The sequence below is a fragment of the Mercenaria mercenaria genome, chromosome 10 (genome assembly GCF_021730395.1).
Source record: "Mercenaria mercenaria strain notata chromosome 10, MADL_Memer_1, whole genome shotgun sequence".
Lineage (NCBI taxonomy): Eukaryota > Metazoa > Mollusca > Bivalvia > Venerida > Veneridae > Mercenaria > Mercenaria mercenaria.
This window is the reverse complement of record NC_069370.1, coordinates 48,261,942-48,273,697: the sequence shown is the minus strand read 5'-3', so window position 1 is coordinate 48,273,697 and position 11,756 is coordinate 48,261,942. Positions and strand designations below refer to the sequence as shown.

The following is an 11,756-nucleotide window of genomic DNA, read 5'->3' as shown; positions in this document are numbered from 1 at the left end:
AGTGATAACTGTTTCTGACCAGTTACTGGAAAACGCCTTCGCCTATGTCCTATAAACTGAACTATGATTGCAAGTGGTCAATAGATGACCCCTGTTGTTTTTCTGAGGTTATTAGGTCAAGGTCACAGTATACAAATTAACATATCTAGTTGGTTCTTACAGGTCATAAAGGAAGAGAGAAGTGTTTTACGAAATGTTCTTGTTTATTTATTGTTTGTATATTCATTTCAATATGTTTATTACAGTATTTGCAATGTACATTTAAACTATAGACTGCATAGCTTTTTATACAAAGTTCATTTAATATTAGCCAGTACATAGGTTCATTTTCAAGTTTAAAAGAAATATAAAGGCCGTATAGAAATTTGGTTCCAATTTGAAAAGTAAACCAGTATAGGAGAAAAACATTGAAAATAAGACATATTTAGTTTTAGACATGTTATTTGCTAATCCATTACATGTTTTTCAGTGAATTATCAAAATATTAGAGTGAAATATTTTAACAGTGAAAAATATCAAATATATTTTTCATTAAAATGTGTAAATTTAGTCAGATCATGAAATAAAAAGAAAATATGTTCGTTTTACATGTTAGATCAAAATATATATTTCACTCATGCACACCATATTTTACATTTTCACTGGTGGTTATGCCACTCGTGAAAATACGGCATGTAGCATTCACTTATGAAAGATTTTTCAATCTTACACAAATATCCTCTATATGTTAAACCAAACAAATGACTTTTAAATACATTGCAACATATTTGTTTTTGTTATTCTGCAAGTGTTCCAACCTACGTGAAATTTAGTTTCAGCCAGCCAAGACACAACTCAATATTTCCAGAATATTTGTACAGTGAACCTCTTTTCATCAGAAGAAAGGGATACATTATTTTGTTAATCCCCCGCCGTGGCGGAGGGATTATAGGAATGGTCTGCGTCCGCCCTTCCGTCCGTCCGTCCTTGCGTCCGTAACAAAATCGTGTCCGGTCCATATCTCCTAAACCCCTTGAAGGATTTTCATGAAACTTGGGTCAAATGATCACCTCATCAAGACGATGTGCAGAACCCATGAGTCAGCCTTGTTGGTTCAAGGTCAAGGTCACAACTCGAGGTCAAAGGTTTGAGCCTGCCATTTTGTGTCCGCTCTATATCTCCTAAACCCCTTGAAGGAATTTTATAAAACTTTGGTCAAATGATTACCTCATCAGAACGATGTGCAGAAATTATGAGTCAACCATGCCAGCTCATGGTCAAGGTCACAGCTAAGGGTCGAAGGTTTGAGCCTTCAATTTGGTATCCACTCTGTAGATCTCCTAAACCCCTTGAAGGATTTTCATCCAACTTGGGTCAACTGATCCCCTCATCAAGAACTCATGAGTCAGCCATGTCAACTCGAGGTCAAGGTCACAACTGAAGGTCAAAGGTTTCAGCTCTGTATCTCCTAAACCCCTTGAAGGATTTTCATGAAACTTTGGTCAAATGATCACCTCATCAAGACGTTGTGCAGAATTCATGAGTCAGCCATGTCAGTTCAAGGTCAAGGTCACAGCTAAAATCAAAGGTTTACCCTTTCACTATCCATAGCAGTGGCGGGGGATTTAGCTGTCTTTCAGACTGCCTTGTTCACATTGGTCTGTCATCCGGTCTGTATATGCACATGAATTCAGTTCAAGTAACTGCATGGAGAATTCTTTGCTGTACATTAGTCAAATGAAGTATCTAGGGATACGGATACTGGATCCGTACCCCTAGATACTTCCTTTTTTCAAACTACTAAGTGTGACTGCCTGTGGTCAGAGAATGACTACCTTTGTTTTTGGAAATCACTAGGTTCAAGGTCATTGTCAATTACCTCGAGACGAAACAGTTTCTGACCTGTAACAAGAGAATGCTTTGCTTTGGCGAACAGTTGCCAAAGTTCATATTTCGATTGTCTGTGGTCAACAGATAACCCCATTTATTTTTAGATCTGATAATGAAAGGTCAAGATTACAGTGACCACGAAACTGAAAACAGTTTCTAATCGATATTTGGAGAGGGCTTTGGGCTTTTAGCTACCAAACAGCTGATTAATCCATGTCCCTTATTGTTTTGGAGGAGGGTGGGGGTAAGGTAGGTCACTAGGTCAAAGTTCAAGATAAGAAATTGATCAATACCTGGAGAATGACTGGGTCTCCGACCACCAAGCTTTACATCTTTGTTAATCCCCCGCCACGAGTGGTTGGGGTTATAAGAATGGTCTCCGTCCTTCTGTCCGTTCATCCGTAACAATTGTGTCCGCTCCATATAACTTGAAATCCTTGAATGATTTTCATGAAACTTGGGTGACCCATCAAATGATCACCTCATCAAGACGATGTGCAGAACTCATCAGTCTGCCATGTCGACTCAAGGTCAAGGTCACAACTCAAGGTCAAAGGTTTGAGCCTTCCATTTTGTGTCTGTTTGTATCGCGTAAACCCCTTGAACCTCTAAACCTTTCACTATCTATAACAGCGGGGGGATGGGGTGGAGGATATAGCTGTTTTTCAGACTGTCTTGTTTTTCATTATCAGTAAATGGCCTCAATGTTTCCTGTAAGTTCTAAGGTCAAGGTCCCAGTCCGCTTTAGGCAGAAAATTACACTCTTTCTCAGTTACCTCAGACAGGCCATCAAAGATGGTGGACATATTTGCTTTACAAACAGATATCGTTTCATTATGGGCGAGTTCCGCCTTTGTATCTGCGTGATATATATTATTTCCGATATTTGAAATTATATTTACATGTTATTAATATGATATACATGTAATTTACGAGTACAACGGTTTCAGTAAGCACACTACAAGTGTTCGTAACGTAGCACGACATAAGTGTATTCTAACTAAATCCGTAAGCAGGATAAAAACGGTTATCTTCTATTCAGTTATTAACAAATAACTGTTTGCCAGGATGTAAAAGCAATCAAGAATTCGAAAGTATGTATGGTCAATCAGAACAAGGGCGATAACTTATATGTTAACAATTACACGCAATAGTCATATTTTGTTGTATTCATATAGATCTAAAATTACAAAACATTGCAATAAATAAATTTCAACCGTCATCGTTAAGGTCCACAACAGAGTAAGTTCCAGCTGATTTTCTTATTGGAGACCTTGGTACTTCTAGAGTCACAGATGCAGGATTTAAGACCACGTCATCTTGTACGTTACTATACCCAGCAGTCGTAAAAACTTTATTATCACAGCCCTCTACACTTCCGCTTCCGTTAACTTCAATGTCAAGATTTCTTTTATTTTGTTTGTCGACTTTCTTCCTTTCCCGACTTTCCATGTTATGTCTGAATATTCTGTTAAGACAGAAATTTCGCCGCTCTGCTTCTGGGCTTCTTTTCCAGAGTCTATAACTGAAGTGACAGAAATATTACAATGAATATAGTTACACGTACACACTGGAATGGTTGACCATTGTTCTGCAATGTACATCAGTCAGAGTAAATCTACTCAGATATGATATAGATCTACCTTATTAAAGCAATGTCTTTTCTTAAAGAAAAACAGTGCTAAAGACAAGACATACGATTTAATTTAATTCTTTTTCAGTTTCAGACGTGAGTAGTCTGGGCCATTCCGAACGGGAATGACATAGGGCGCAAAACATGACGGACAATCCATGCCACTGACATTTTATCCCGTTAGCTGCTCAATATAGTTCTACTAAGTCGCGGCAGTTTCGGCAGTATTGTTAAATAAAAGCACATGTATGTCTTCTGCCCACCGTGATAAACCCCTTGTGTTACATAATGTAACAACTGACAGCTTTTCTAGTATGGATACTCTGTGTAAAGCAACAAAACGTTTCCCAAATGCATTCCATAAAGGGCATACAGTAGAGGATATTTGTTTGTTTCAGTGTAAGGTTGAAACTAGATGCAATATTTTTTATGAGTAAAATGTAAGGTTTGGTGTTCATGAGTGAAAGATATTTTGATCGTACACAAACGAACACATTTTCTTTTCATTTCATGTTTTAACTAAATTTACCCATTTAATAGTTTCAATATATTTGATATCTTTCACTGTGAAAATACCAGATATATGTGATTCTAATATTTCGATAATTCACTGAAGAACATATAGTAAACTTACGTTAATACTTCTTGAAGTATTCAAGTTACCTGACTTGTACTTTGCTTAAATGCCTTTGCTCATGAGGTCAACGTATATTAAACGCTCTACTTGTGAAAATGCATATTAGTATTATGTATTATAAATGTTGACTGCGTATCTATAACAACAGATATTGGAATGAAATCATGTAGTCTACAAAGACAATAGCAAAGTCCTTACCTAATTATGATGTAGAGAACTGTTATTATTAATGCAAGAACAATTACAGCAGCTAGAAGAATACCCGCAATCTCAGAATCTACAAGAGAAAGGGCAATATTCACATACATAAAATAGAAGACTTTATTTACTGCTAGTAGCTGAAGTCTTCATACGAAAATATACGCAGTCATAAAACATGCTAGATAAAATATAAGTATCACCTCGTTCGATAAACAGTAGATTTCAGTGATATAACATGCATTCCCTACACAAATCCTATCTTTATTTCAGTTTTACACATAGCTAGTTGAATTGTTTGAAAATCCAGATTTGAACACTTGAAACCCTATATATTTAACACTGAATTGCTAATTATTTTCTTATTTGAAAAAGGCCTACCATCCATTTTCCATGAACCACATAATTTCCTACCCGGATGTTAATATTTCACAATTTATCTGTCGCCTCACAAATTTAATGTTTTATAGTTTCATAATATTGTATTTTGTATTTGAAATATAAACCGCAGTTTGTTATCTCGTACACATTTGATATAAACCCACGCCGAGTAACGAAACTGAAAACAAGTTAAAATAGAAATAGTCTCACGTATGGATTTGTGTATAGATCATGAAACATTACACGAATATAGTATAACAGGTGATTAGCGTGGGGAGTCGACGAAAGTCCCGACTGCATCTTGGGACAACTTATTTCCAGTCAATGGCCATGTTTACCTGCCAGCATTAAAACTGGGCCGATACTGCTACGAACATTAGCAATTAAAGTATATAACTCAGTCAGCACTGAACACTGGCTGAGATATCAGTCACGACCAGGAATCGAAACACGGATGGCTGATGTTGTAGTCCAACTTGCTTACCACTGCGCCACTGACTCCATTTCTAAGTTAAAATGTCTTTGACAAATATGCTTTAAAGGCTCATGGTGCCTTTTTAATAATGCCTTATGATGATTACTTTTTTGAAAATTTACCGATACGATCATCATTAGTTATTGGAATAAGCTTCTAACGCTGTGTAAACAGAATAGCTTGCGTATTTTGAATGGTCGATTAGAACCAGGTCGTTTTACCTGTTATAATATGACAGAAATACTATGGCCGCGAGCGTGGTCGATTATGTTATTACAGATACTGATGTATTTTCTTTGATTGATTGTATGAATGTACATGAATTATCCGAATTTTCGGATCATTGTCCTGTCTCGTTTAATTTAAATTTTGTAAATATGAAAAATTGTGGTAAAGGATGTCAGTCATATGACAAGATAGTATGGGAAAATTGTGATATAAATCAATTGAATACAGTATTAAATGATAAAAAGTCATTGTTTGATGAAATTACAAATAAATTACTTTCGGATGAATCAAATATAAATGCATGTATTAATGATTTTTCCGATCTAGTTTATGATATCTCTTACCAACTGCAAGGCAAAACATGTTCATTGAAGCGTAAGAACAGACCAAATGTTAAGCGATCACCATGGTTTGATGAATTGTGTAAATCAAGTAAATCTGAGTTTTATAGGTGTAAAAGATTACTGAATGAAAACCATACAGATGAAAATAAGGTGCTATTTTTAAATGCACGAAAAGATTATTGTAATACGAAGAGAAATTCTAAAAGAAAGTATATGATGAAAGAGAAACAAACATTGTCTAATCTCAGTAAAAGCAATTCTAGAAAATTTTGGAAATATATCAAAAAGTATAAGTGTAAATCGAATAGGACTAGTAGTGATGTTGATTTAAATGATTTTGTAGATTATTTTTGCAATGTGTCTAATATACAACATGAGAACAATTTCAATCAAAATGATTTTGTTAATAGGGACGAATAACTATTTATTGATAGCCTTGATCGTCCTTTCTCTGTAGAGGAAATACGCAAGACAATTTCAAATTTAAATAGACATAAGAGCTGTGATGTTGACAAAAATGTGGCGGATTTCTTTATTGACTCGAAAGAATTTATATCACCTTATCTTGTTCAGATATTCAATATTATCTATGATAAAGGGGAATATCCGGAAGCATGGAGTAAGGGAGCAATAGTTCCTATTTATAAAAAAGGTGACCATAAAGATCCTTCTAATTATAGAGGGATAACTCTTGTAAATGTTGTTGCTAAGATTTTTTCTCTTGCTCTACGTAATCGTATCAATATTTTTTGTGAAAACGAGGTGTTAAATGATGTACAATACGGGTTTAGAGATAAACATAGTACCACATATTGTAATTTTCTTCTACATGCAATTATTCAAAAGGTATTGTTAAACAAGGCCAAACTCTACTGTGTCTTCGTTGACTATGAAAAAGCCTTTGATACAATTATACATGACGCTCTATGGATAAAACTAGTGCAGTCTGGTATAAGTTGTAAAATGATCAAAATGATTAAAGCCATTTATCAAAATGTTAAATCCTGTATAAAAGAATTGCATACAATGTCATATTCACATTATTTTGACATATCACTCGGTTTGAAACAAGGGGAGCCACTCTCTCCTCTGCTCTTTATCCTCTTTGTGAATGATATAAATAGTATTGTTGATTTTTCACAACTTACAAATGACGACATAAACTTGTTATCTATGTATATGTTACTATTTGCTGATGATATTGCATTATTTACTACCAATCCTGATACTCTTCAACTCCAACTCAGTAATCTTTTTGAATATTCACGCAAATGGGGATTGAAAATAAATGTTAATAAAACTAAAATTTGTATATTTGAAAAGAGAAAATCTAGAAATAATTATAGATGGTTTATAAATGGAGAACATGTCGAAATTGTAGATTCTTTTTGCTATCTTGGAGTGAAATTTAATTACACAGGTACTATGTTAAATGCTGTTAAAACGCTAAATGACCAGGCTCTTAAAGCATATAATAACCTGTTGTCAGTATTTAATCGAATTAAGATGGACATTAAAACAAAATTGTCTTTGTTCGATTCTCTTGTAACTCCAATAATTCTGTATGGTTCAGAAGTATGGGGAATATATAACTACAAAGAAATCGACAAAATTCATCTCAGGTTCTGTAAAATCATTCTAGGGGTTCGTCCTCAGACTTCCAATGCGGCTGTTCTTGGTGAGCTTGGTCGTTTCCCTCTTTCTGTTATATGTAAAGAGCGATCTCTAAAGTATTGGTTAAATATAATGAAAACTCCCCAGTCACTTGTACACAAAATTTTTATAGAACAGTGTGATTTGTTAAATAACAATATTGAATCTACTTGGGCTTCAGCTGTTAAAAGACAACTGGATATCTTAGGATATAGTTATTTGTGGAATAATCAGAACTATGATATTAATTATATGCCAATGCTAAAACAAAGATTACGTGACCAGTATGTACAAGACTGGAATGGTGTGATAAGTAACCAGTCCAAATTGTTTTATTATAGAAAGTTTAAAACGGTGTACAAATTTGAAAAATATTTAGATGTAGTAGGTAACGATTTACATAGAAAAGAAATGTCTCGTTTTAGGCTTTGTTCTCATAATCTTGAAATTGAAAGTGGAAGATTTTCTGGAGTTGAAAGAAACTTACGTGTTTGTAAACTTTGTACACAAAATGTAGAATCTGAATATCATTTTCTGTTATGCTGTCCAATTTATAGAAATCTTCGTCAAAAGTATGGTATTGTTCAGTCATTTCCATGTATAAATAAATTTACAAGGACATTATCTTCAAGTAATAATAAAAATATAAGAAATACAGCCAAATATGTATATTATGCTATGCAATTAAGAAAGGAAAAACTTACAGATATTGCTGCTTCTTAATGATTAATATATATATTTAGAACCTATAGTTGTTTTTTACTGTATATTTTGTGATATCTTGGCCATCCTTTTTATTTCTGTAAATGGCCAAAGGTATATTGTATATGCCGATATGCCAATAAATCTGAAACATCTGAAACAATAATATGGCTGTCACATATGGCTTTAAGTGTAAAATTTCATGAGCAGAATTAAAGTAGTATTTTCTAACCATGTAATTATGCATACCATCTACTTGGGACTTCTCTCCTTTTTTTTACATATTATTCAAAGCCTTGTGAAGATTAATGCTCCTTATCTATTTAAGTTGCCAGTCTTATATTTGAACTGCTGAGAAAGGTTAAATCGTCATTTTTTTGTTACCGCTGAACACTGAACAAAGAGTATCCTTTACTAACTTTCCTTTTCGAGGAAGCAACCGCGGACGGTTAGTTTCGCGTACAAATGTATAACGGGACCATAACGGAGGAGTTGAAAAAGAAGGCTGAGGAAGCCTCAAACTGATAATGGAACAGTGTAAGAGCTATAACTAGTTCAGCATTTTTAAATACTTGAAGATGGGTGGTCGGTCTCCAGTTTTGGATGCTAAAAAAAACTGAGTCGGACTTCGATTCAAAAGGTGTTGCAATCGATGTGCATATGTTAAGCATTGCCCAAAAAGGTGTGGTAAGACCAATGTAAAATGTTACTAAGGTAAGTATTATAAAATTCCTTAATCATTAACTTTACAATAAAAAGTATTTTATAGTACAAACTTTCAAATTGCATATAATTTCACATTTCGGCTGAAATGTGTGTTTTTAGCTCGACTATTCGAAGAATAGTCTAGCTATTCTACTCACCCTGGCGTCGGCGTCGGCGTCGGCGTCACACCTTGGTTAAGTTTTTGCATGCAAGTACATACAGCTATCATTTAAAGGCATATAGCTTTGAAACTTATTTATTCTTTTTCTAGGTCAATTACCAACCTCACTGGGTCAAGTTCCATAACTCTAACATGTATTTTGAACAAATTATGCCCCCTTTTGGACTTAGAAAATTCTGGTTAAAGTTTTACATGCAAGTTACTATCTCCAAAACTAATGCAGATATTGAATTGAAACTTCACATGTGTCTTCGGGGTTATAAAACTAGTTGATAGCACCAAGTCCCATAACTCTGACCTTCATTTTGGCCAAATTATGCCCCCTTTTGGACTTAGAAAATTCTGGTTAAAGTTTTGCGTGCAAGTACATACAGCTATTACTAAAAGGCATATAGATTTGAAACTTATTTTTTCTTTTTCTAGATCAATTACCTACCTCACTGGGTCAAGTCCCATAACTCTGGCATGTATTTTGGCCAAATTATGCCCCCTTTTGGACTTAGAAAATTCTGGTTAAAGTTTTGCGTGCAAGTACATACAGCTATTACTAAAAGGCATATAGATTTGAAACTTATTTTTTCTTTTTCTAGATCAATTACCTACCTCACTGGGTCAAGTCCCATAACTCTGGCATGTATTTTGGCCAAATTATGCCCCCTTTTGGACTTAGAAAATTCTGGTTAAAGTTTTGCGTGCAAGTACATACAGCTATTACTAAAAGGCATATAGATTTGGAACTTATTTATTCTTTTTCTAGATCAATTACCTACCTCACTGGGTCAAGTTCCATAACTCTTAACATGTATTTTGAGCAAATTATGCCCCCTTTTGGACTTAGAAAATTCTGGTTAAAGTTTTACATGCAAGTTACTATCCCCAAAACTAATGCAAATATTGAATTGAAACTTAACATGTTTCTTCGGGGTTATAAAACTAGTTGATAGCATCAAGTCCCATAACTCTGATATGTCCCCTTTTGAACTTAAAACTCTTTTGATATTTAACATTTTGGGTAATAATTTCCAGCTTCTGTGACAATATTTCGAATAGTCGAGCTTGGCTGTCTTATGGACAGCTCTTGTTATGTACCCCGTTATTTGACAAACGCGTTTGTAAGAAAATTCGTATTTTTAAGAACAAACCTTCAAAATATGTTTAAAGATTTAGTTTATCAAAATATGACAAATATATAGATTTTCTACCTTATAATACCTAATATTCTTCAAATAAGAGGAAATTTGCCAGGCACTTGACAGAAATGCAATGTATTGATCGTTCTCGGCAGAAGACGCTGTTTGCATTTGTATATATTTTCGCACTGAAATGAGTTTTAAAGTGAATGTAGGGTTAACGCACGTTTTTTTTGTGTAACAACATCTGCAGAATCCCAAGGGATTGGTTGGTGCACGAGCCCGTAGGGCGAGAGCACCAACATAGCCCGCGGGATTCTGCAGATGTTGTTTCACGAAACAAACGTGTGTTATCGCTATTCTTGCATAAAACACAACTTAAGTGCTGGAAATATCGAAAAAACAAGACTATCCAGCTGACATTAGCCGATCGAAGTCGGCCGTTTCAGGTTGTTACGGACACATGTTTTATTTATGCATTTCCAGGGCATACAGAAACAGTGCGTATTTTATACATGTCGAACGGACATTCTTGTTGTGGTAATTTCTTTAATATTAAATATATGTAAAATAAGCATGACTTCCCCTTTTTCCGATATATCGGTAGGAACTTTAGCTTTAGAGGCTCGGAATTATGAGAAAAGGGCATATTCATAACCCTACACGGCATCGTGTCTTTACACAATTTGCAGGTGAGGTGCCGACAGAACACAATTCTGCTTGGTTTAAATTAATAGTCTGCCCCTTACGCTTTTTAAATGTAAATATTATCGTTTAATAGAAACTGGTATCAATACCTATATTCTTCATGTCGTTAAGAATGAAATCTCTAGGCCTATAACTAGAAAATTTTGCTTTGCACCCCACCCCATCGCGATCAAAGTTTGATAAAGTTTCATAAACACAAAAATTTGAATTTTTCCAACATCGATATAATCAACTTAGATTGGATTTATAAACTCAAACATGGTTGGTGAGATCTACAAATAAATTGAAAAATACATAATAAATACCTTCTGTTCATCAAATGTTCATTAACTGTGGAAAAATCCTTCAAACTTTACGCTTCGTCATGTTTATGCTTTACATTACACACCATCACTGCATCAGTAGACTGCATAGATGTGTAAAGTAGACACAAACATTTTTTTAAAAGTTTTAGTGTAAGATTTAAAGTTAGCATGTCAACTTTCTCGACTCAAATTAATTTGGAAAACGAAATTGTATTTTTGTAAATTGTTGTTTGCCTATCATTTTCAGGGATTAAATCGCGGCGTGTAAACTTACTTTGAGTCTAATACGCGTAATAATACAATAATAAGGAACGTCAATTCAGTCGCGTATCAAGAGAGGTAGCGCTTATTACAAGTTAAAGTAAAGTTAGGTTGAAAAATGATATTTTTAATAAATATGCAGATGAAAAGATTTCATAAATCTCGGACCTTTCGACTTCGGCCAAAATTGATTCGGGATCCATAATTTGCTTACGTTGGACCCACAACAGCATATTCAAAACGTTCACCAACAGCGCGTGCTCACGAGAATCTCCTTGTTTGTACACGTTTTTTCCCTGTTTGTGCATGCCCAAAATCGGCAAAAAACAAAGGTTTTATGCAAGAA

General features: G+C 34.5%; 1 protein-coding gene across 1 annotated transcript; it reads right to left on the bottom strand.

The window, feature by feature from the left end:
* Positions 1-3,020: 3,020 nt before the first annotated feature.
* On the bottom strand, positions 3,021-4,858 carry LOC123560325 (uncharacterized). Its single transcript, XM_045352532.2, has 3 exons — positions 4,719-4,858; positions 4,338-4,416; positions 3,021-3,394 (listed from the first exon to the last, which is right to left on the bottom strand). The coding sequence occupies exons 1-3, from the start codon at positions 4,723-4,725 to the stop codon at positions 3,082-3,084; spliced, it is 399 nt and encodes a 132-aa protein (XP_045208467.1). The 5' UTR covers positions 4,726-4,858; the 3' UTR covers positions 3,021-3,081.
* Between the last annotated feature and the right edge of the window lie 6,898 nt (positions 4,859-11,756).